The sequence below is a fragment of the Galleria mellonella genome, unplaced genomic scaffold (assembly GCF_026898425.1).
Source record: "Galleria mellonella isolate WM207_F2 unplaced genomic scaffold, CSIRO_AGI_GalMel_v1 utg213, whole genome shotgun sequence".
Taxonomy (NCBI): Eukaryota; Metazoa; Arthropoda; class Insecta; order Lepidoptera; family Pyralidae; genus Galleria; species Galleria mellonella.
This window is the reverse complement of record NW_026442039.1, coordinates 5,294,136-5,321,672: the sequence shown is the minus strand read 5'-3', so window position 1 is coordinate 5,321,672 and position 27,537 is coordinate 5,294,136. Positions and strand designations below refer to the sequence as shown.

General features: G+C 35.0%; 1 protein-coding gene across 3 annotated transcripts in view; it reads left to right on the top strand.

Moving 5' to 3' along the window:
* Nucleotides 1-27,537, top strand: part of LOC113511570 (four and a half LIM domains protein 2) — a 217,132-nt gene that overhangs the window by 99,841 nt on the left and 89,754 nt on the right. For 2 of the 3 annotated variants that reach the window (XM_052894501.1, XM_052894500.1), the window contains exons 2-6: nucleotides 3,686-4,069; nucleotides 22,734-22,881; nucleotides 24,576-24,792; nucleotides 24,884-24,987; nucleotides 25,133-25,276. In XM_052894501.1, the coding sequence (XP_052750461.1) occupies nucleotides 3,888-4,069; nucleotides 22,734-22,881; nucleotides 24,576-24,792; nucleotides 24,884-24,987; nucleotides 25,133-25,276 (795 nt within the window). In that variant the 5' untranslated portion in view covers nucleotides 3,686-3,887. The remainder of the gene's footprint in view (nucleotides 1-3,685; nucleotides 4,070-22,733; nucleotides 22,882-24,575; nucleotides 24,793-24,883; nucleotides 24,988-25,132; nucleotides 25,277-27,537) is intronic. The other variant, XM_052894502.1, reaches the window with a different exon arrangement.

The following is a 27,537-nucleotide window of genomic DNA, read 5'->3' as shown; positions in this document are numbered from 1 at the left end:
TCCGATCTATTCCCATTTTGAAACGACTTTAGAAAAAATAGTCCTCAATTCGGTTGTATTTTTATTAAAAATGTTAAAAAATATCGTACCTTTGGACTTTTATGATAGAATGTATGACGAACAAAATGTTAAACTCCATTTATTGGTCCGATTTTGGTATAAACAAAAACAAGAAATTAAATACGAAAATTCGGAATTTCATTTCATGGTAGACCCGCTGGTTATAGCCATGACTAAAGTCGATGTTTGTTTTGCAACAAAATTATAAATTCTTTCTCTATATGTGAATATTACTTTATTTTACAAAGTCATACCCGTATGTTAAATACATACGTCGATAACATAAGCAATTCACGTAATGCACATAATTTACCAGCTACTTACCAAATGTGGCAATTCACGTATCGTTTAAATATAAAACTACCTAGTTAATTTGGCGATAACAAGCTTATTTATGTCACTCACTGCATACTGACTCATCTTATTTGGATTTAATTAAGTACCTAAATATAGTAGTTACAAGTTTTTTAATGGGTGATAATGAAATGGTAACCCCACCTGCGCTATCCGTATACGCTGGCGGGGCACCAGTGAGGGATGATATGTGACGATGAAAGCAGTCAGTTAGCCCATCGTGACGAATTCCACTAGAATTAACCACAATGGTTTCCAGGGGGAACCGCACGGAGGTCGACCTGATAGGGTGTATTGCTAGCAATGGATTCATTAGACCCTTAACAATCCCTTTTCCCCAGTAGTTACTATTTGTGACATGGTAACGTGAATCGGTATAAAAAATATGCTACATTTACCTCTAAATTTACTGTAAGAATCTATTATTTTGATTGTAGTCTACTTGTGTAATTAATTTTATTAAAATGTAATAAGCCATTTAAGCATGATGAAGTAACAAATATTTAAGCATTTAAAAAAAATATTTAAAGAAAGACAGAAAGACAAATAATTTATTTACTTTATTTATTTATTTACAACAAACCGACTTCAATCTGAACAATATGACTATATATTATACTACGTTTTACTTTCTTAATTATATCTAATTATCATGCCTACTTGTACAACAATTAGTCCATTACCCTAAGGTTGTCTTTAAAACATTGCTCTCAGCAACAAGACCGCCTTACTGTACTTATACAACTGTATCGTTACATTTATCAATTGTCTTGCTTATTCCCTATATTGTATAATGCAAATAAAGTATACTTATTCATTCATACTATGAAACCAATATGGAATTGAAACCTTTGCAATTAAAAAACAATCATCAAGATCTATTAACATGTAACAATAAAAAAAAAATACAGTTAAACCATTTTGTCTTTTTACAATCGACTAAAAATAAACACCACTGCGTAGATTTTTACTTTAGTTCATCAATATAATGTATGTGAGATTTTTAGCCACTCGTAGAGTGAAATCGGCTTATTGGTTTTGATGAATGGTGTATCCATCATGTGTGATTAACAACTGCACCACATTTATCTTTATTTACGCTTTAGCTGCCCGTCTCTGCTTCGCACGGGTGTACTTTATCCGTACCATTTTTAAAACATTTTCTTTCATACAGAGTTTGTCCTAATAATTACAAATAAAACAGGGGGGGGGGAGTTGTTAGTAATGCGGACTACCAGTCCTATTGCTAGCAATATACCCTAGCTAGTTAGGTGTACCTCCACCTAGTCCTCCCTGGAAACGATCGTACTGATTTCAGAGTGTATTCGTCACGCGCGGTGAGCTAAGTGACCAGCCTTTTTATAGTGCCCCGCCAGTGTATAAACCGATTTAGAAAGTTCTGTTTTTGTCTGATAGGATTATTCACCAGAGGGAGACTTTGTACAAAAGTCGTTTGCTTGGGTACCTCTGTCCCATTGGTTTCTACCGTAAAGCAGTTGTGTTTGCTTGACTGTGTTTTGATTTGAAGGGTGGGATATGGCGTGAATTTACAGGGTATCCATGGTACTGCTTATATCTATAGGCGACGGTTACCACTTTCCATCAAGTGGGCCGTCAGCTTGTTTGCTATCTAGGTTGTATAAAAAAAAAGAATAACACCTGAGTTCTAAGGAATGGCAACGTATGGGGGGTATCATGGGCGAAACAGTATACTCTGTTATATCAATGGTACTGCTCACGTCTATAGGCGACGATTACCACTTTCCATCAGGTGGGCCGTCAGCTTGTTTGCCATTCTAAGTTGTATAAAAAAACTTACAGATTAGTCTCATAGAAATTTTATCAAAATCGGTTCAGTTTTGTCACAATTGAAATCGATTTAACTTTTGACACAATTTTTAAATCTAATATTACGTCAAAGGTACGAAAGCGATAGTAGTATAAGTATTTTATTATCTTCTCGTACATTTATAGAAATAACTTGAAACATAAAACGCGTTACTACTTACTAATCACTTATTATTGTAAAATACTTTCAACTTTGCTTTTAAGCCAGATAAGAGACCCAGTATGTTTAGAACAAAGACAATAGTTACGAACGATTGTTTAAATTAGGACTTCCTACTGCGGTCGTGTGTACCAAGACTGTCCACTCTCATTGGACAGTTACATGTTTCCTGCGTTTGTTTTGATTCGACTAATTGGTCTACAAACGATTAATACAGTTTAATTTAACTTTACACTCATTATGTAGTATCGTAACATGCAATTGGTATAGTTGTTTTATAAAATTGTTATCTCCTCTTTCTTTGAGAACGTCAAGTTTCTTGTTAATATCTATTTTAGGATTATATTTCCCAAATTTCACTATCGTAATTTGAGTAATACAATTAAGTAAGTATTAATCAATCTTTAATTTATTTGCATAAAACATAAGTAAAGTAATAAATTGGTTTCTGTATTTCGTATAAACTTAAATTTAGGCCCTTTTGAATAGTATATCCCTTTAGAATTATTATATAACAATAACGGTATAAACCAGTATTTATTCCAATAGTATAGATAGGTTTTTTTTTTAATGGGTGATAATGGAATAGTAACCCCACACGCGCTATCGGTATACACCGGCGGGGCACCAGTGAAGGATGATAGGTGAGGATGAAACAGATCAGTTAGCCCATCGTGACGAATTCAATAAGAATTGTTCACGATGGTTTCCAGGGGGAACCACGTGGAGGTCGACCTAATAGGGTATATTGCTAACAATACGGCTGTCAATCTCCATTGCTAACAATCCCTTTCCCCCCAGTATAGATAGTGTTGTAAAATAGTACATTTTTACAATGTAGTATAGAATATAGTGTAGATAGTCAAACGCATTTTAATACACTAATGCACTTCGCATTAGCGCATTATCGCAGCGATACGAAGTGTATTAGTGTATTAGAAATAAATTTAGAAATTTTCCATTATCATTAAATGTATATCTAAAATTAGATATTTAAAAAGTACATCTGTTATATGAGTTAATGCCAGTAGTCACACCAAACTCGTTCTTACATCTTATAAATTCTTCAATTTGGGGTAAATTTGCTTATTTGCAAGCACTAGCAAATATGGTAATATATGGTATATGTTTAAAGTTGCCAACTTTAATCGTATGTATTACCAAAAAATTTTTGACCTTCATGAATATTAACAAACATTTCAGAAATTTAACAGCAATAAAAATATTCCGCATTTTAATTAATAAATAATATTTTGTACCTAGATTGAACTATTCGCAGTTTCCATTTGATTACGGCGCGAACGGATTATTCCATTTTGAAAATTTAATAAACAATTAAACCTATTTGTGATAAATAAATGTATAAAGTGATAAATGTGATATTACCAGTTACATTGTAGTGTGTAAAAGTGTTATGATATTGAAACGCTGAAAGTAAACGCAAACGTTTCAATCAAATATTTAAATGCCTCCGGAACAGAGTCGAGAAGGCATGCTGTGTCTGTCGAGACACGAAAATTGCCCCTGGTCGGATGCCCTCAAATCGGCGGATGTCAACTGGAATGGTCTGCGTTACACCTGTCTGAAAATATTTCACCTGTACTGCAAGGTGTTCGATAAGGAAGATGTCTTCGATATGGTTATTAGGTGAGTTTTGGGTTTTCGCTTCCATGGAATAATTAACCAATCAATTAGACTGTCAATCTTTTGATCAATCAATCATTAAACCAATAAGTTAACCAATTATTTAGTTAATTAATCGATCGAATCGATCAATCAGTCAATTGATCAGACAATAACTCAACTAAATGAATTGTTTGTATTTTTTTATTTTATTTTTTTTCATTTTATTTTATACAAAAATGCACAGCTCTTAAAAAATAACTTACACGCTAAATCTCTTATGAATACAGCCAATAACGAATTTTATTTATACAAACAAAAATTATGATTCCAAAGCGAGGTAGGCAAGTTAGAGTGGGTGTATGCAAGTAATATAAGCACATGTATGAAAGAAACCATATATAATAGTGAGTGTCCATAAAGTTAATTGATATATAAAATAATTAAAATCCATGTTGCTAAAGTTCAGATATTGACAGCAATGATTAAATAATACAAATTCATGGTCACCAATTGTAAAATTATTGTAAAATCGATTAATCATTTTACAATACTTATTTCTTATTTCCTGAAAATAGAATACTGATCTAGGAGAGAATCAGTATTTTATAACCTTTATCCTGCATTCGTATATATTTGAAATTATTGACCTAGGTTCCACTAAAAAGTCATTAACTGATCACTGCTGTTCACTCCTCCACATAAAGAATGATTTTGCCAGTAGTTGCCACACTTACTACGTACGTACTATGGTACCTCTGTCCCATTCGTGTTTCAACCGTGAAGCAGTTGTGTTTGCATGGCTGTGTTTCGGTCTGAAGGATGGAATATGGCATGAATTTACTAGGTACGGAGGAATAACACCTGAGTCCTCAGGAATGACAACGCATGGAGGGTATCATGGGCGAAACAGTATACTCTGTTATGTCGATGGTTATCGGCGACGGTTACCACTTTCCATCAGGTGGGCCGTCAGCTTGTTTTCCATTCTAAGTTGTATAAAAAAAAAACTTGGCAGCTGAGCTGATAACCACAATTAGGCTTTGGTGATGTTTAAAAAGGGACGCTGTTGTCCGACCCTCTAACATTAAATTCCTTTAGTCGTCTATTACGACACCCACTCGAAAGAAAGGGGTGGCCCATTCTATGCCGGGACCACACCGCAATGTTATAGTGAGGCTTAAATATTATTTTAAACGTACAACTACCATTTTACAGTTGATAATTTAGTATTTCAGAAATTAAGTATTTTTTTTTCTTACACTGGAATCCATTGTCGGCGCATACGTAACTCATTCACATACAGACTTTTGAATAAAATTAATGGTTTCCATGCTATTTGATCTTTATATTTATTATGCTGTGGCGAGGCCTCGAAATCGGCGAGTACTATACGCTCATTAGTACACCCATTAACTCCGTTACGAGCAGCCGATGCCCGCAACGCAAACTTTAATGGCCACAAAAACATTTAATATTCCATCAACGACATGTTATAAGTCAAAGAAATATTTTTTCCTTTTTTTTTGATTTTTCACCAATCTTCGGAAAATTAGCTTAAATTAACAGGAACCAACCCTTTCTATAATATATAAAAAAAAAATCCTTTTTTCATCTTCCACCAATCTTCGCAAAATTAGCATGAATCCAATACAAGAATAAACCCTTTCGATATGTTAACAAAAAAAAAAAACTAAAGAGAAATTGTTTTTAGTTTTACTTGAAAAATAATAATAAATTGTTATAAATAATGAATGAAAGATTATATAAAAAAAATTATCCGGAATCGTGAAAATTATTAAATAGTTATTAAATAAAGAATAATATACTTTTTTGATCAAGCCATAATGTAATTCTTCTAATCACTATGAATCAGTATGAAATTTGGTGTCCACATACCTACTGTATGGAATAAAGAAAGATATAGGTTACTTCTTATCCTTTATAAAACGCGAGTAAATAAAAGCTGGTAAAAAAAAGAAGAAAAAATGAGTATTAAGAATCTCATCCTATCTTACCAGAGAGAAACTTTGTACAAAATTCGTCTGCATGTGTCCCTTGGTCCCACTAGTGTTTCTGCTGTGAAGCAACTGTACTTGCATGGCTGTTTCGATTTAAAGGCTGGGATATGGCTGTAAAATTATAGAGTACGGAGGCATAATATCATAGTCCTCAAAAATGGCAGCAAGGGCATAATAGTGTAGTCTCTCATGTCCACGGTGCATGGACATGTATATGTCTATAGGCTACGGTTACTACTTTCCATCAGTTTGGCCGTCAGTCTGTTTGCCATTTTAATTCATCATCATCTTCCTACCCTTATCCCAATTATTATTTGAGGTCGGCGTAATATGTTTTTATCCATATTACAAAAAGATTTGGCTTATAGTTTTACGACCGGTCGCGTGCCTGACGTCAACCCTATTTGGGAAGTTTGCCATTCTAATTATCATCATAAAATGTTAAGTTTTATTGCATTCACATCGTTTATTTAATATTTTTTCATAGACCGTATACGCCCATCGACACATACAAGAGAACAATGTACATAAATACAAAAGATTACACACCAAACTGTCACACTGTGTCTTCTTACAAATAGCCACAAAATCCTTGACACGAATGCAAACTCGACGCTCGGTTCTAAGCCTTTGCAATTCGGCCTCTCTGTGGCCTCTCACCATCCTCAACTCCTTCGATTTGGCTAATGAATAAACTTTGTATGACCAGATGCAGTTACTTTTTAACCGACTTTAAAAAGTATACATTCTTGGTTTGACGCAAATTTTTGTGTATTATTTGACAGACAATTATAACTTTAAGTTCCACGACCTTCTATTTTGGGGGGAAAGGGATTGTTAGTAATGGAGACTGAGAATCCCATTGCTAGCAATATACCCAACCAGATTGACCTCCTCGCGGATCCCCCTGGAAACTATCATGGTTAATTCCTGATGAATTCATCATGATGGGCTAACTGGCCTGTTTTCATTCTCATCTATCACCCTTCGCTGGTGCTCCGCCAGCGGATCCCGTTAGCGCAGGCGGGGTTACCATACCATTTTCATCCATAAAAAGACCAGTGATATAGACTTCCGCAAGATTAATTATAGATCCTAATTAATTTTATTATTAACACTAGTTTACTAATCGTTTTTAAATACGAAACATAAGGTATAAAATCTTGCGTCTCCAAAAAGCGTATACAGCTTTTTTTTCTCCTCAATCACTACAAAGTCACAGATTGAATTTACTTAATCAATCTCTTTTTCTATCAAGGCTCAATCATGTTTTGGTTGTCAATTAACAGTTTCGTCTCTACCCCATCTGGTGATGTTTGCTTAGTAAAGTGATACGAAGTCAATGGTATGCTGGGCTTGTTCTTATTGGATCCATTAGACATTAGTCGGCCGTGTCAAAGGTCACTACATAGACCTAACGTAACTAGATATGGCACGGACGGTGCCAATTCTGATGAATTAACATTTATTTAATTAAAAAAGATTATATTTTATACTACTAATATTATAAATGTGACTTTAGATGTTATACAATCACAAACGATTGAACGAAATTGACTGAAATTTGGTATAAAACATAGTTCATTTCCTAAATTAATACATAGAGTACTTTAATATAAAGTACTCTATGTATTAATACATACATACATATATACTATTTTGCAAGGATAAAACCACGATATACTATTAGTACTTCTATTTAAAAAATACTACTTTATTAATGAACTTCCTTTATTACAAATTTGTAGTTCACGCTTTTATTTTTAATATTAAGTTTATATTTTTAATTTCCCTAGAAGATTTAGTTTGTTAATATTCCTGTATATATATGTATATATGTACATATAATACTCTACGTAAAAATTATATGCGAGCGTTTAGGTTTACAGCACAAATTTTACATGTTCAAATAGTCATTACATTTTATTAACACGTGTAAAGCCCCAGTGGTAATATATAAACGCTTTAACACACCAACAACGTCGTCCATTGTGGACTAAAATACTCCTTTTATAATCCATTTAGCCTGCAAAATATTAGTTGCTTGCATATATTTTTTAAATATTATAAATATATAACTTTATATTTTATATTAAGAGCATTTATATTTTCACTCACCTAAGCATGACGACCTTTCGATTTGTCTGTTAATTTTCAATAACAATAAAACAATTATGAATGTTTCTGATTAATTATTTAAAAAGTATTTTCAGGTAGCAAAATAAAATGTTTAAATTGTAAAATGTAATAAATTATCATTGAATATAAATCTACCGCCAAAAACATTACATCTACTTCATACTTTTCGGAATTTTTCAAAAACATTTTTACCTTTAAAATCTATATTTTCGTTGACAGCTTAATAAGTATATTATTGGATGATTAATGCTTTAGTTTGCTAGCAGAATACTTTTATCTTTTAAGAGCTTCCTCTTGTCGGGGCAACTGACTTGTGCATCCTTCTCCAACCGACTTCATTCCATCTCATATTCTTAATCTCTTTATACCAATATCTTAAATACACTATTGCGGCTTAACGAGACGCGTTTAGGTAGGACAGGTAAATAGTATCTGATTTTTATCCTAATACTTGATACCTGAGGGGAAAGGGATTGTTAGTCATGAGGTCTAACTGACCCATTGCTGGCAATACACCCTATCAGATCGACCTCCACGCGGTTCCCCCTGGAAACGGCCGTGGTTAATTCTAGTAGAGTTTGTCACGATGAGCTAACTGACTTTCATCGTCACCTATAACAGGTGCCCCGCCAGTCTATACCGATAGCGCGGGCGGGGTTACCATACCCTTATCACCCATTAAATACTTGATACCTGAGTTAAGGTCCGATAGGGGGTATAAAATTAACTCTCTATACGACTTGAACCCTGAGCCTTTCTTTATTTGCCACATATAATAGTTTATTGTACCTCTTTTAGTTTCTATCTTTCCTTTGGAGATATTTTTTATTTAGTCGTTATATCGTAAGAACATTTTGCCTCTTCTATTCTGTACTGTGTTATTAAACAATATTAAATTATAATCCTACATTTAAGAATCCTGAATTATTAAAAAGTTGAAAAATTTACTATTCGATCCGATGAGATTTTAAGACACATTTCACACTGTCCACTGCTGAACATAGCAGTGGACAGTTAACGGTTATTTGTTCTAACTATTATGTATGTAAATATGTATGCTAACCATGTATGTTATGTTAACCATTTGTCCTAACTGAATCTATTTCCAGTTACACCATGGAAGAGATACTATCAATTAGTAAATTAAACATCATAATAATACACTGTGACTATAAAGTCTAGCCAAATGAAGTTTTAAAATGAATACACCTGTCGTATCTAGCATTGTATTCTCTTTTATTATGTATGTTACACGATATCTTCGCCAATAGATTTCGAATAATCTTTCTTTAACCTTTTAACCGCTCCAGTTAAATTTATCCAACAGAGTGCCTAGTTATGTTCCTATGTTTACTTTTTCCCCTTTTATTCAATGGCCTACAGAAAGAATTTTTTCCGAATTGAGTCAAAAAATTAACCAAATTTGCTCATAACTTTGATTTATACAAAATTTTATATTATTATTACCAAAATTTGCTTTTATTGAACATGTTCTTAAATGAAATAAATATTCTGATCGATAAAGACATTAAATACAGTCCTTAAATTATAATTATCAATTTCAATTATTGGTTTAACGTTTACTTCGGTATTGTAAATAATAATTATAGAGGGAGGAACTTTGCCCAAATTCTGCATTAATTAAAAAGGGAAAAATCATTTTAATTTTTTTTTTATGCCACTGAGAAAGGCAAACAAACTGACGGCCCACCGCCGGAAAGTGGTAACCGTCGCTTATAGACATGAGCAGTACCATGGACATATTAGAGTATACTGTTTTGTTCATGACGCTCCCTATGCGTTGCCATTCCTGAGAACTCATGTGTTATTCCCCTGTACCCTGTAAATTCACTGCCATATCCCACCCTTCAAACTGAAACACAGCCATGCAAACATAACTGCTTCACCGTAGAAACACGAATGGGACAGAGGTGCCCAAGCAAACCACTTTTGTACAAAGTCTCCCTCTGTTTTTTTGTTATTGTTGTTATATTTATTTTTTTGTAATGTCAGGTACTTTTTTTTATATTAATCATCTGCTCTCTTTTATTTAATGTGTAAATTTATTGTGGAAACGTTATTGATATATGTTATGGCTGTATTTTATTATTTATGTGTTTTAGGTCTCGTGTTTCCCTATTAAAGTTCAATAAATAGTCGTCCTCCATGGTGCAGCGGTGAACACGCCTGCCTGCGACGTGGAGGCCCCGGGTTCAATCCCTGGCCAGGTCATGATGGAAAACGATCTTTTCCTGATTGGCCTGGGTCTTGGATGTTTATCTATATATGTATCTATTATAAATATAGTATCGTTGAGTTAGTATCCCATAACACAAGTCTCGAACTTACTTTGGGGCTAGCTCAATCTGTGTGATTTGTCCGTAATAAATAAATTAAAAAAAAACTTAAAATGGTGAGCAAGTCGAAGGCCCACCTGATGGAAAATCGTAACCTATATTTATAGACATGGACAGCGATTTATTAAGTACTAAATATATACACGAATATATACATCAATATATGAAGTTCCGGTATAATCTATCGGCTTGATTAAGCAAATATTTTTCCCATATCGATCGATTGATTGACGACTGATGTTTGTCAAGAGCATTCCTTTTGATCTCTGTGAGCATTGGCATTGACAGTCATTCAATCAGCTCGGTGCGACTTCAACGGTTAATTCCAAGATAACTACGAACCTCTGCCAAGAATTATAATGAAACTATTTGCATATTTGTCACATTAAAAACAAAATAAAATTAAAAGATTTTTTTATTACAAAATTAAAAATAAGTACTGTTTAAAACAAAACAATAAGGATAAGTAAGTTGAAATGGCATTGGGCTGATCACATAGTTCGAAGAACCGATAACTATTGGAGAAGAAAGGTTGTTAAGTGGCGACCCCGGTAATATATGATCTTAAATATATACTTTTGTGGGGAAAGGGATTGTTAATTGTAATGGAGACTGAGAATCCCATTGCTAGCAATATACCCAACCAGGTCGACCTCGCGGTTCTCCCTGGTAACTGTCATGGTTAATTCCTGATGAATTCATCATAATGGGCTAACTGGCCTGTTTCCATTCTCATCTATCACCCTTCACTGGTGCTCCGCCAGCGTATCCCGTTAGCGCAGGCGGAGTTACCACACCATTTTCACCCATCAAAAAAAAATATATATATATATACTTTTTTTGTCAAAAAGTAGGATATTTTTAATTTGTCTGTATTTTTTGAGCATATATACCACAGGATATATTCGCCAATCGTGGAACTAATTTGGTATCTCATATTTTATCAAATCCATACTTTACTTCCGCGTTATTTCTACGATTGAATTCACTGTTTGTTGCCGGGCAATATTTATCGTAACGCCCCAACATCATTCTGTCAATCGGACTGTAGGATGCTGTGTTTATTTCATTAACACCCATGTGTATACCGAATTGTTTACCTATTACCTCTTACGTCATTATATGCACAAATATTTACTTATACGTTTATATAAAAAGTACCTGGAAACGTATTTCTTTTATGAATGAAAATTGAATTGAAAATGCCTATACTGACGGAGTCCCAATTTGAGAGTGTACTTAGATCATATAGATAAAATGTATCCATACAAATGTTTCATCAAAAACTGCTGTAGCGAACTTTTTTATCCGTGTGTGCTTATTACCAAAATACACATTTACTACTCAGTATATGTGAGAAATTATATTGTTAGGTGAAATTGAAAATAAAGATGATGCAGAATTCTTACAAATATATTTGAAAGAATAAGATAAATACAAGGTAAAGATTTGTAATAATGCTTATCTTTATTTTAATTTATACCTGAATATAGACATTGTATTATATAAAAAAAAAATAGTTTCGAAATCAAATAAAAAAATCGATTTGGTTTGGTAAATTTTAAATCTAATTACTTGCAACACCGAAAATATGGCGCGTTTGTTTTGATTAAAAAAAATATGTATGTCAAATTATGTCAGTCAAATGTAAATTTTTAACTGACTAAACGTTGCCACAATTTTGACACTCGATATGCTGTATCATATAGATACAGCATATACACTCGTAATCTAAGACAGCGGTGGGCAACCAGCGACCAGTGGCACGTTTTTTAAATAAATAGAATGCAATTTTGCGTAGCTGTATTCCTGAAGGTTTAATTTAAAACCTGGTGTATGTTTTGTCTTAACATGCTGTCTGGAAGTGGTACTTATTTTTAAATTCCTCGCAAAGTTGAAGAAAAGGCAATCTTCAATTCAGTTAAAACATATATCAAAATAGAAATCATAATTTAGTGAAATTATTACGTTTTGTATATAACATATTACACATAAAATTTGTCTTAATTGAGAATCCCTCTTTTTTGATATCGGTTAAAGTGCAATTCACCGGATCCGTTAAATTAATCAATAGCAAATTTATTTCGAGCGGCCAAAGAAAACACATAAATCTATTCTAAATTTACAATGGACATTTATCGTTTACAATTTAAAGACATATAACAGACAAATATACTAATAAACAATTACAACTATAATCCCCAAGGGGGTAGTTATATGCGTTGTTTCGATCGAATTCGAAATCGATCGAATCGATTCGAAAAACTACATCACCAAGTTGAATACGGATTTCACACTTATAGTCCGTCTCAATTGTATTGAATCTAAATTTAAAATTAGATTTAACGGAAACGTCAGTAACCGTTGTCTTCGATCTTCTAGAAATCTCCTGCTCCACACTCCTGTCTACTACACTGGCTTTTTCTCTAATTCTTTCACCATTCAGGCTATCAAGCAATGGAATGCTTTACTCTTTGACATTAGATCTGTCCTATACAAATTGGCATTTAAGCATAAACTACGTTCTTTTTATTTAGACTCCATAGAATAGTAATATGTTTTAGACACTCTGCTTTGTCTGATGCTGATAATTCTCTTCGCCGTTTACACTTTCTAGATGTATTAAAGTTAAATAAATAAACTCCTAAAGATCTAACATAAAATCTGGAATGTTATCTTCTTAATCTCATCTTAATACGCCATCTAGAAGTAATTTATTTCATTACTTTTCCTACTTCTGAAATCCAGAAGAATGGAATAGCAGGCAAAAAGTGAGATAATTATTTAATATTGAAGCATGTTTTTTTAATGGATAATAATGGTATGGTTGCGCTTGCGCTATCGGTACACACTAGCGGGGCACCAGTGAGAGATGACAGTTGAGAATGAAAGCAAGTCAAGTTAGTCCATCCTGGCAAATTCAACTAGAATTAACCACGATAGCGTCCACGTTGAGGTCGACCTGACAGGGTATATTGCGAGTAATGGGGCTATTTGACCCCATTACTAACGATCCCATTCCCCCTTATTGAAGCATGTTGCTAATATACACGTTCAACAATTTTTTTTGGATGGTAATGGAATGGTAACCCCGCCTGCGCAAACGGTATACGCTGCCGAGGCACCAGTGAAGGATGACAGACGAGAATGAAAGGCAGATCAATTGGACCATCGTGATGAATGGAAAGGATGGGGCCGCGTGGAGGTCGACTTGGCAGAGTGTATTGCTAGCAGTGGGACTAGTAGCCAAGTAATTTGCACTCATGACAATCCTCTCCCCCCCCCCTACCTTCGTTCGACAAATTACACTAATACACAACTGTCGATCAAGTCTTTATTACCAGTAATAAATCACACCAAAATATATTTTATGACAATAGCACGAGGTGACCCGTTTGCGACAGAAACGATGACGGGTAACCTTGTTTCCTCGGAGGAGATTAGAGACTCTTTATTTTTAAACAATAAGCAGATTTAAATACTTAGCACTACAGTTTCTTTTCCTGTGAAGAGAATAAAAACAGTATACTTTGTTCAAATACAAAACGTGCACATAGAATAAACATATACGCTGTGTATGTTTTAACCGACTTAAAAAAATTAAAACAGGTAATTTTTTTATGGGTGATAATGGAATGGTAACCCCACCCGCGCTATCGGTATACACTGGCAGGGCACCAGTGAAGGATGATAGGTGAGGATGAAGCAGGTCAGTTAGTCCATTGTGACGAATTCAACAAAAAAATGCAACAAAGCATCGTCATAAGTTCGATTTTTAATGCATACTGCGGCCAAAATTAAGGATCCATCATTTACTAGTGTTCCACCAGCGTATACCGATGGCGTAAGCAGGATTACAATCCAAATATCATTAATCAAAAAAGTACATAAGAGTTCACGACGGTAATGAAGAAGTAAATAAAACCAGGAACTACATAGTTGAGTAGTAATAGCCAAGTCATAAATAACTAAAGAGAGAAATAGTAAACAATGTCGTTGACCCAAGCGCCGGCGCAACATTGTCACTGCGCATACCAATTAAACACATAGATCCCATGGGAAGCTAGACCCATTACTAACTTAAGCACGTATGTTTATGAATATTTATTGCACTTGTACTACAATTGTAATGGAGACTATCCCACACTGATAACCTTCGTGTTTTAAGGATATATTGGAGTTACAAGACCAGTATCGTTTCTGATTTCCATTGCCCACTGCTGAACATAAGCCTTCCCTATCGATAACCACGAAGAATAGGCCTGAGCCAAAAATCAGTGATTTTTGCAAAACTTTAATGTCGCTATTTCATATTAACGGAATATGAAATATAAATATAAAATATGACCACATACATTTTTGAAACTGCATATAGTCTTCTATATAGCATGGCTATATTATTGTTTTATTATTTTTATTATTTCAGCCGTTAAGCTTTATCCATAAGGGGATTTTTACCAATAGTTACCAGGCTTAGCAAGCAGATTGGCAACTGCAGTTAGGCTTTTAGAGATGTTTTAAGATGGATGCTACTGCCAAATACTCGCCTTCCCTTAGTCGCCTCTCACGGGAAAGAAAGGGGTGCCTCATTATATGCTGGGACCACACGGCGATATACACATGGCTATATGGCATCTTCTATATTCTATATGGCAGATATCTTGTCTTTCTCATATACGTGTATGCGATCACAAAACTTGTCTACCAGTAAATTCATTTTCTACTTGATAAAGGAAACAGGATCGTTTTTAAAATATGTTTATTTAATTACCATTAGTTATAAATTTTTCGAGTTATGCTCAGCCAGAATTGCATCATTGCCATTTCAGATTATATCGGTCGGTATTTCGGTATTTTTTTAATTTTTTTTTTTTCATATATCCACGTTTTTTTTAATGGGTGATAATGGAATGATATCTCCGCCCGCGCTATCGGTATACACCGACGCGACACCAGTGAAGGATGATAGGTGAGGATGAAGTAGGTCAGTCAGCCCAGCGTGACGAATTCAACAAGAATTGTTCACGATGGTTTCCAGGGGGAACCACGTGGAAGTCGACCTAATAGGGCATATTGCTAGCAATAGGGCTGTCAAACTCCATTGCTAACAATCCCTTTCCCCCCGTATATCCACGTCAGGGTTCATTACAAACATCAAAATTTCATTGATTATTTTTGTGCTGTATTTTAATTCAATCTTGCTTCTGATTCTATATTCTAGCTATTATCCTGTACTTCTGTACCCTTTTTTTGTTTAAATCCACCTTTAAAATATTCAGCAACAATTAGAATGTTTATTTATTTATTTAACTCTTTCTTTCTGAAACAAATCGTATAAATTGTTACTATGCTTAACTCGTTCTTTCACGGCGAAGGTCAAGATACAGGTGCGGTGCACTTAACGTTATTGGATGATATCACTACGTAAACTTGAAGGAGTATACTATTACGCAAATTGATTCTTTCTCCTTGAAATTGTTGAACTTGCCCTATTTTTATACAAACACGTAGGTTTTGCATCGCAAATTAAAGAAATCACAATTGCCTTGTCAAATAACGCAACTATTTTCATAAAATTTTAGTCAGTGCCACTGGAGATGATCTGAAGATTTTATCGTCCCATACATTCAGATCTGTTCAGACATTTAAAAGTAATAGTAGAATAGTAATAGAGGGAGGCTTTGTTCAAAAGTCGATTGCTTGAGTACCTCTGTCCCATTCGTGTTTCAACCGTGAAGCAGTTGTGTTTGCATGGCTGTGTTTCGGTTTGAAGGGTGGGATATGGCGTGAATTTACTGGGTACAGAAGAATAACACCTGAGTCCTCAGGAATGGCAACGCATGGGGGATATCATGGGCGAAACAGTATACTCTGTTATGTCCATGGTACTGCTTATGTCTATATGCGACGCTTACCACTTTCCATCAGATGGGCCGTCAGCTTGTGTGCCATTCTAAGTTGTATAAAAAAATAATAATAGTAGAATAATAAACTCACACGCATACATAATTGCTCCATTTAAAATTGTGTCTACGATAGGTGATATTTTTTTTTTTTGTAATAAAGAGAGGGACTGGCTAAAAACCAGCGCCGTGCAGCTGTACACATTGCATTGAGACACTTTGTGCCTAATACGAGACACTTCTTACATATGTATTTTCTGTTATAATTGTGTTTTTCTGGCAATAAATATTTTCTATTCTATTCTATTCATATATTTCCCAATTGGTAATTAAATAGTTTAAGACGACGGATTTTCTAAACGAACCAAATCTACGTTGATAAAATTTAAATCAATATTTTTTGCCCAATAAGAGTTAAACAATTTATTTCCAAGTGAATCATAGTCCTCTTAAAAACATCCTATAAAACGTAAAATGTACACAGAGTGACATATTAATGAAGATCATTTACATTTTTATGGCCGTTACTTGCTGTTAAGAAAGGACAATTTGAACGAGGGAGAGACGATACAAACTGGCAGTCCACTTAGAAAAATTGAATTAAAAAAAGATCTTATTATTTACTGTACTGGAAATCATTTCCTACTAGCATTTACACTTTTTTTTATACAACTTAGAATGGCAAACAAGCTGACGGCCCATCTGATGGAAAGTGGTAACCGTCGCCTATAGACATGAGCAGTACCATGGACATAACAGAGTATACCGTTTCGCCCGTGATACTCCCCATGCGTTGCCATTCCTGAGGACTCAGTTGTTATTCCTCTATTCCCAGTAAATTCACGCCATATCCCACCCTTCAAATACATGACTTGATATATTTATTGACTGGGATAAAAGGTAGCTTATATCTTTCTTCTTTCTATATGTATGCCAAATTTCATAGCGACTACTTTGTAATGAATCGTTTATATATTTGTTTTACCCTTGACTTAGTCCCTGTGGCCGGGATATAGTCATTGCGTGGGATAAAATGTAGCTTGTCTTTGTTCTTTCTACATACTATATAGTAAGTGTATACCAAATTTGATAGTTTGTTAATAGTCATCTTATCTCATATATTTGTTTAACAAAGCATAATTTGTCATGGAAGGTAATAGACAGATATCGGTATTTACTAGTAAAAAGAAACAAAAGTATTTAACAAATTAAGGAAAATATAAATGTATTATGACAAATTGGTTACAATATTAAATTCACATAAATAAATAAATCATCATACGAGAATTTTTCCTATAAATTCATTACTCATAATACTTATATATATATATATATATATATATATATATATATATATATATATATATATATATATATATATATATATTGTACGATATAATAAAACTGATAAATTGTGTCAACAAATTAAAGAGAACTTATAACAAACTCATCGACAAATGATAAATTAATACAAACTTAGATAATCAAATTTGAAGTTTATCAAGACTTCTGGTGTCTCCACAGCTAAGCGGCTATCCTTTCATAGTTATATTTCCAGGTTGTCTGTAAGAGATTGCTTTTAGCGATAAGCCCGCTATTTGTATATGCACATTCTATATAAATACTCCTTGTATACATCTCTTTTGTACACAACAAAGAGTTTTTTTTTTAATGGGGTAAAAATGGAATGGAAACATGGCCTATGCTACGTTATACGCTGACAAAGCACCAGTGAATGAATAATAGTTGAAAATAAAGTTGAATCAGTTGGCTCAGAGTGACAAATTCACCAGGAAATAACCACAATGGTTGGGGGGAAAGGGATTGTTAGTAATGGAGACTGAGAATCCCATTGCTAGCAATATACCCAACCAGGTCGATCTCCTCGCGGTTCTCCCTGGAAACTATCATGGTTAATTTCTGATGAATTCATCATGATGGGGTAACTGGCCTGTTCTCATTTTCATCTATCACCCTTCACTGGTGCTCCGGCAGCGTATACCGTTAGCACAGGCGGGGTTACCATACCATTTTCACCCATCAAAAAAAAACACAATGGTTTCCAGAGTAAACAGTGTAGAATTCGACCTGATAAGTATATTGCCAGCAATAGGACTGTAAGATCTCATTACCTTTGCCTGCAAAGATGCGAAAGGTCAATAGCGTGAAGAGCCAAAAAGAGATTGACAGACATGACATATGTGAAAATGGCATGGCCAGAAACATACCAAATTTATATTGCTGGCGACTCGTCGATCCAAACTCCTTTACATCTTATTGTAGTTGTCTTTTTTTTATACAGATTTACTTATAAAATGTTTGATTTTGTCATAATTTATCACCCCATCACAGTCCACCGCTCTGAGATAGATAGAGTACATAAGCAATAAGACTTAGCAAGAATATATCAGTTCTTAACAGAACACCACCGTACCTATCTAAGCAGCATTCTGCCGGCTTTGCGTCTCATATTGAAATGCTAAAGTGCCGCACAATGGCTCCCGATTGTATTCACGTATGATTGACGTGACCGATTCAGTTAACACGATAAGTGCTCATCAAATAAATAATGCATTAAAACATCCAGTTAAAAATTGGAGATTAAACAAACCGTGAATTCAGTTTTGGAAGCAGTGATTTTGTTAAGGCGATTCATTTGTTCTTAACCTTGGACATATGGGCGTGGCTTTGCCTTTTCCCCCCCGCATCCCGCTACGAGTAATCGCGATAAGAAAGTGTTATAGGTGTTATTTTTTTTTTTGTTTTTGGTGAATGAAAATGGATTGGTAACTCTGCCTGCGCTAACGGGATACGCTGGCGGAGCACCAGTGAAGGGTGATAGATGAAAATGAAAACAGGCCAGTTAGCCTATCATGAAGAATTCGTCAGGAAATAATCATGATAGTTTCCAGGGGGAACCGCGTGGAGGTCGACCTGGTTAGGTATATTGCTAGCAATGGGATTTTTAGTCTCCATTACTAACAACATCTTTCCCCCAAAGGAACTCTCAGAAATTGATTATTAAACTTAAAATAACAAAAATTTTTCGTGGTATAGGTGCAAATATAAACGAGCCTAGTGATGACTTACTCCGTCACCACTCCGTGACTCATTTATCTAATATGGCAATTAGTGAATAAGAAACTGACTAAAAATTAATTATTTAGAATAATGTTATAAGAATAAGGACTATAGAATTATTTGTTCTTATGGTAACGTATTCGTTATTCAATCATTTGCTGTATTCAACAATACAATCTCCAAAAGTAATAATATATCAAGACCGCCAACCGCAAGCGCTGTCAAATGCAGTTCTTTACTTCTTCGAAAATTTAAATGTGAAAAATAACCGCCCATACATTTCCCCATATATTATTAATACATTAATTAATAGGTATCATAAGCGAAACAGTATACTCTGTTATGTACATAGTACTGCTCATGTCTATAGGTGACAGTTACCACTTTCCATCAGGTGGGCCGTCAGCTTGTTTGCCATTCTAAGTAGTATAAAAAAAAAACAGAAATCAAAACAGTAAAAAAATACCAAAAACTCTACACAAATTTTATTTTCGAGGGAGACTGTACAAAAGTCGATTGCTTGGGTACCTCTGTCCCATTCGTGTTTCAACCGTGATGCAGTTGTGTTTGCATGGCTGTGTTTCGGTTTGAAGAGTGGGATATGGCGTGAATTTACTGGGTACAGAGGAATAACACCTGAGTCCTCAGGAATGGCAACGCATGGGGGGGAGGGGATATCATGGGCGAAACAGTATATTCTGTTATGTCCATGGTACTGCTCATGTCTATAGGCGACGGTTACTACTTTTCATCAGGTGGGTCGTCAGCTTGTTTGCCATTCTAAGTTGTATAAAAAAAAATATTTCCAAAAATTTTTCCAACTCAAAAATTTACGTTGTGAAACTTAAAATGAAAAAAAATATGCGACATATTATACGATTTACGATGACTAACCGCTACCACCAGGTGGGCCGTCAGCCGGTCATATCTACTTTACTACTCGTAGATTAATAAAACTTGGATGATTCCATTCCATTGATAAGCACATATGTCCAGCTGTAAACACACACACAATAAATGAGTTGTCTAATGCAAATAACAATAGCCGCAGCTTGCAAAATAAAACTGGTACCACAATTATATTTATACAAAATATATTCTGATTTATAAAAATAATTTAATCGTCACCATCATCACTGCCATGACTGCCATAAGGAACGATCCTGAGCCACCTGCAGCCACTGACTCCCTACAATGCATTTTAAGTCACCTCTCCATCTAGTGAGGGGGGTTGTCCGACACTGTGTTTACTCGCACGGAGTCGCCATTTAAGAACCTCTTCCCCATCATTCATCATTGCAAACAAATCCCAATATTAATTCCTAATTGTTGTTTCAAGAGTGCAGTACAAAATCGTCATTGGCATTAGATTGGATTAATATCGATATTGGATTCAAGAATAGGCCTGCTGATTATCATTCTTGTCATTTCATCCTCCACAAGTGTCCTGTCATTGTGTACCGTTAGCATAGCCAGGTGTACTACTCCATCCTGATTCATTAAAAACGTCTTAATTATGTGAAGATGTGAAGATACAGAGGGCCTACCATGAAATATTTTCTGAAATTTCGGGACCGAACGAAACACATATATAATGTTAAAATTACATAATACATACATTCTATCATATAATATATTATTATTCTTTGTTTAAAAGTAATGCACTTTATATTATTCGCAATACATACCGTTTAAATAAATAATAAAAATTATCATAAATCCTACATCAATAGTTCTTTTAGAATTAAAGTATTGTAGTGAAATGTATGACGAATGAAATATTGTATTACGCTCCATTTATTGAGCAAATTTCGGTACTAACTAAAACACGAAATCGAGTCCGAAAAATCCGGAATTTCATTTCATAGTAAACCCTCAGATACATGATGCTTTGTGACATGAATGTAGGTAAATAATGTTGGTCATTTTGCCTGTTTGGAAATGCAAGCTATCTATATAAGGAGACAAGAGTGCTGTCGCCTGTTGTCGCATGCTCATGTGCAACTTGTTAGCGATATTTTTAGATCTCGTTTATGCATCCATGCATGCGTTATGAATGTTCACATACGCTATTTGCGGCGTTCAGCTCTGGAATGGATTATTAGCTTAAATGTCAAGGTTGGGCTTGTGTCCTAGGTTATAAATGTGGTATGATCTGAAAATATAGACTAGGGATGAGACGCATTGAAATGTAATCACTTAAGTACCCACATGACGATGCTATATTTAATATCAACTAATCTATATACAAGTATAACAGAGGGAGACTTTGTACAAAAATCGTTTGATTGGGCACCACTGTCCCATTCGTGTTTTAACCGTGAAGCAGTTGTGTTTATATGGCTATGTTCCGATTTGAAGGGTGGAATATGGCAGTGAATTTACAGGGTATATAGAAATAACACCCGAGTCCTCAGGAATGGTAACACATGGGGGGTATCATGAGCGAAACAGTATACTGTGTTATGTCCATGGTACTGCTCATGTCTATAAGCGACGGTTACAACTTTCCATCAGGTGGACCGTCAGCTTGTTTGCCATTATAAGTTGCATAAAAAAAATATTTATATGGAGGAAAGGTTTGATTTTTATTATGTATTTAGTTGTTTGTAACTCAAAAATTACTATGACGACTTTAAAAATTTACATGTAGTACTTACTTTTTCTGCGAATAAAGAGCTATATATTATTGTTTATCTACCCGTGCAAAGCCGAGGCGGATAGCTAATAGCTTATTATAACGGAGCTTTGACATTTCTTTTTTCTAAAGGTGGTCAAAAAATAGACATACATATATTGATATAGACAAAACATAAAGACAGAAAAAATCTCAAAATTATTATTTTCTATTGCTCTTATTTCAACCCCTCATATTGTTTCATTTCCTAAATATCTCCCATGTGCAGGCAATTTATAGTTACTATTTTATTATATATTTGTTGTAATATATAGGTAAATTTTATCTTAGTTAAGGGAACACGTACCGCCATCTAGTATCGCTTTAAGAAGAACCCCGCGCAAACCATATTGTATTCACTCTCTGGTTTTATTTGTCATTTGCGTTTACACTGTTAAAATATGTTTTAAAATAAAAAATAAGATTTATAAAAAGTTATCCTCTATTTCTCAATCTAACCATCTCAACAATAATAGTTAAGATTAAAGTTTTGTATTTCATTGTTTACAGAAAGACGTGCAAGTCATGCGGCTGCGATCGTCTCACGCACTCCGTGTACCACGAGGAGTTGGGCTCGGTCCGAGAGCGATTGGGCCTCAGAGACACGCGGCTCAACCATCACAGTTATGACAGCCCGCCGGGACTCACTGCCAAGCAGGTGAGTCTTTATATACATTATAATTTACTAGCTTTACCCGCGTAACCGAAATAGACAGGTGGATAGAAAGATTAGATAGGCAGGTAGGTAGATACTCATTATTGTTAGATAGAGATTATAGTAGTATAGTATATAGTTGTAGTATATATATATATATATATATATATATATATATATATATATATATATAGATGTTTTAAAAGAGATACAGCTACCCATTCCACGCCCTTCCATAGTCGCCTCTTATATGACGCCATAGACACCCAAGGAAAGAGAAGGGGTGACCTATTCTATGCCAGAATCTTACAACAATAAAATATTATACTTGTAAATACTAATAATTACAAGAAAATACTACAACTGAGAAAACAATGTAAGGCCTTATCGCTAACAGCTATCTCTTTCAAGCAACTTTTGGATGGAAATGAGTAATCGTTATTCACTTGACTGAGATAAAAATCAAATTATTTTCTTCATTCTATATATGTGTATATCAAATTCCACAGTAATTGTCTAAGGCATAACAAACAAGCAAACACACCAACACACATTTATAATATTAGTGAGAGAGTAAATTTAACTTTAAAAATTTGAAAAAAAAAATGAGTCATAGGCATCACAGTGAATGAGGCATAGGCATCACAGTGTATGAGGCATAGGCATCACAATATATTCCCTGATGTCCATAGTGCAGTTCATTTCTTAGGCGACAGATATTACTTTCCATCAGGTGAAGTGTCAACTTAATTGCCGTTCCCCGTTGCATAGACAGAAATAGACCGGAATTACAATATAAATATAATTTAATAGAAGTGAACTAGTACTAAGACATAAAAATCTGGGTTTCCAAATACAATCTTATCTCTCATACTAGATACTCGGTTGAGAGAATCGAGCGCTTTAATAAGTAAAACACTAGTTTTCCATGGCTTTGCGTACATGGTGTCGTGTTTTCCCTCTAAGTTGAAATTTTCAAAAACCTATTCCTAGCGGATGTTGTTTTTTTAATGGGTGATAATGCAATAGTAACCCCGCCTGTGCTAACGGTATACGCTGGCGGGGTACCAATGATAGATGATAGGTGACGATGAAAGCAGGTCAGTTAGCACATCGTGTAGAATTCCACGATAAGTAACCACAATAGTTTCCAGGGGAACCACGTGGAGGTCGACCTGATTAGTAACATTGCTAGCATTTGGGCTGTTAAGCACTATCGCTAACAATCCTATAACTCCCCCCCCCCCCCCCCAGCGGATATTTACGTTATAAAATAAACCTAGTTTCCAAATTTCAGCTTTCTAGACATAGTAGTTTTTGCTGTGTGTTAAAAATAATATAGGTCAAGCTATTTTATACATATAGACATGTGATTAATTATTTTATACCTACGACAAAATTGGCAAACAAGCATACGCTCCGCCTTATGGTTACTACAGCACATAAATGCTTGCGATTCTTGAATATGATAAACGTAAGTCAGAGTAACTAATAATTTCACTTAATATCGTACTGGAACCTTCCAAATCGAAATACAACATGCAATACAATAATAAATAATTCGTTGCAGAAATTATATGAGACGACAGACTACGAATACTTTTGACAATCTCCCTTGCGCATTCACCATTCTTCTGAGATTATTACTTGTTGTTATTTTGTTGATTATAAATTATTTCATTCATATTATTTCACAGACCGAGCTTTACTGGTCAGCCTTAGCCGAGCGTGCTCCAACTGGCGTAGGTGGCGCCACTGGTGCGGCAGCTTGGCATGCGTGGAGAACTAGATCGTTAGCCTCTCAATTACCAAAACAAGATCTCTCTTTAGCACATTGCCGACATATTGATGATGGTCACAGAAAACAATTTGAAGATTTTGTTGCCGCGCGAAACGAAATTGCTCTGGATATTGGTAAGCAGTGCCATCTATTGTTAAGCAGACGTACTTCATTACTGTCATATGTTATTTAAATAAATAATTATCGTTATTTTTTTTATTTTAGGTACCGCATATCAACATCACGGTACGCCAATAGATTGCTTGGGATGTGATAAACCTATCCGCAGTGGAAGTATTGCTGTTCAAGCGCCGCGAATTAGTGAAGAGGTACAGAAAGTAAATTATAGCGCCATCTCTTACATTTTACAATATACTAGTAACATATTGAACTTCAGCTATTTGTCAGTAGATGGCGTTTATTTAAGAAAAAGAAACTAAGCTTAACTGTAAATAAATTTAAGTTTTCTTTCAGGCATCATACCATCCTGCTTGTTTCTCATGCACGGAATGTGGTGAGCTGTTGGTGGAGCTAGCATATTGCGCTCTAGATGGTGGCTTATACTGCGTACGACATTATGCGGAACGCTTGAAACCGAGGTGTCATGCTTGTGATGAGGTAAGTCTTCGAATTGCTAGTTCTTTATAAAATAACACCTTTTAATGTTAGTATTTGTTTACTTATGTTAATTAATTATTTAATATATTCGTATAGTAAAATATCAACATAAGTATTATTTTAAGTTATTTTTTAATTTAGCGGTGTTAGGAAAAAATGCATAAATTTCAAATAAAGTTTAATGTCGAGTACTCACTTCAACGGCAACAGTTTACCAACGTCTCTGACTACCTCATATAGCATTACAACCACGAACTTACAGGGGGGAAAAGGATTGTTAGCAATGGAGTTTGACAGCCCCATTGCTAGCAATATACCTTATTAGGTCGACCTCCACGTGGTTCCCCCCCGAAACCATCGTGAGCAATTCTTGTTGAATTCGTCACGATGGGCTAACTGACCTGTTTCATCTTCACCTATCATCCTTCACTGGTGTCCCGCCGGTGTATACCGATAGCGCGGGTGGCGTTACTATTCCATTATCAGCATTAAAAAAAAACCACGAACTTACGAAGGAAAATCAATATGGAATACTGCCAAAATTCCAAAGTAGAATATTTAATACCTAGATTAAAACTTCAATGTGCGATAGATTAGCGTCAAATCAAATGCGAACGGTTATTTTTGTCCATCTAAAAACATAGTTTAATAAGTCACATTTTTATAGTACGTTTAAAAAAAGTTATCGATGCCAATTCTTGAGCGGCAACAATTCAATCGGGAAACAATTTAAAGTGATCCGTAAGGGTATATAAGCGGGTACAAACGGTACTGTGCCCACCTTAGAATTATCTAGTGGTGGCTGGTCGATTATCCAATATATAATATCGGGGGGGGGGGGGAGGATTGTTAGTAACGTGGAGTAATGGCCTCATTGCCAGCAAGCCTTGTTAGGTCGACCTCCACGCGGTTCCCCACGGAAACCATTGTGATTAATACTTCTTGCATACGTCACAATGGGCTAACTGATTTGCTTTCATACTCATCTATCACCTCTCACTGGTGCCCCACCAGTGTATGCCGACCGATAGCGCAGGCGGGGTTATCATACCATTATCATCCATTTTTATATATATAATATCGAAAAGAAAAAACCGCTCGTAATGAATATAGCTATCTGACTGGTATGAGCGATACCACAATGGACGGTCATCAAAATTCTAACAGTGCGTAAAGTGAAAATTTAACACTTTGCGGGAGAGTAAAAGAAAATTAAATAAAATATCTAATTCTGTTTATTCTATGAATTGCATATTTTTTTTTAACGATAAATTACATAATAAGCTACTTGTTTTAAATCTAGATTTCCAATTAGTTCAGGTGATACGCACTAGTTTTAGCATTTGAATCAAATCAAATTAATTCTCACACGCTTGAACCTAAACGGTCAAGAATAGTGCGGTTTCAAAGGAATTTCCTCCCTCGAATGCGCAGGCTGTGGTATGCATTCCCTGCCAAGGTTTTCCCTAGAGATCAAAATAGAGATTATGGTTTCATCAGGTTCGGCAACGCGAACGTGACATCCCTATTGCTGCAGGCGTCCATAGGCTACAGTGACCGTTTACCATCAGACGGGCTGTATGCTTGGTTGTCACCTTCGTGGTAAAGAAAAAAACTGTAAAAAAGTCACTTACGAATTTTTAGAACTTCACCGACGATGTGCATTATAGAATGTTTCAAACAAAACGAATCAATCTCGTTTGAAAAAACGTAAATGTCCAACGTCCGTCTAACGTAAATGTACAAACGAACCTACCAGACAGCAAATATTTGGCGTCCACGTTTGTCCTACGAAATACCTATAGGTACACTACCGGGATTACTAAACTCTTGTCTGTGAAAAGTATTTATTTTTCTTCTTATTATTTTATTTTCATATAGAAATGATTATATAGTGCTTTTATTTGCCCATAGGCACATTTAGATTGTGGTCGAAACCTTCAAACCGAAACACAGCCATGCAAACACAACTGCTTCACGGTTGAAACACGAATGCGTATCCAAGCAAACGACTTTTGTACAAAGTCTCCCTCTGGTGATAGATACAAGTAAATTGATAGTGGCTAGTCCCTAATACGTATTTAGATAATCATAATGTACGACGCACATAACTCTTTCACAAAACAAAACCAAAACATCAGCGGCCGGTAGGCAACATCTATTTCGGTGTGCTGGACCGTCAACCTGACACTTTGACATTTACCAGTACCTAGCAAATGAGAGACGGTAGCCAGTCGATATATGACGCCAATACTCCACAG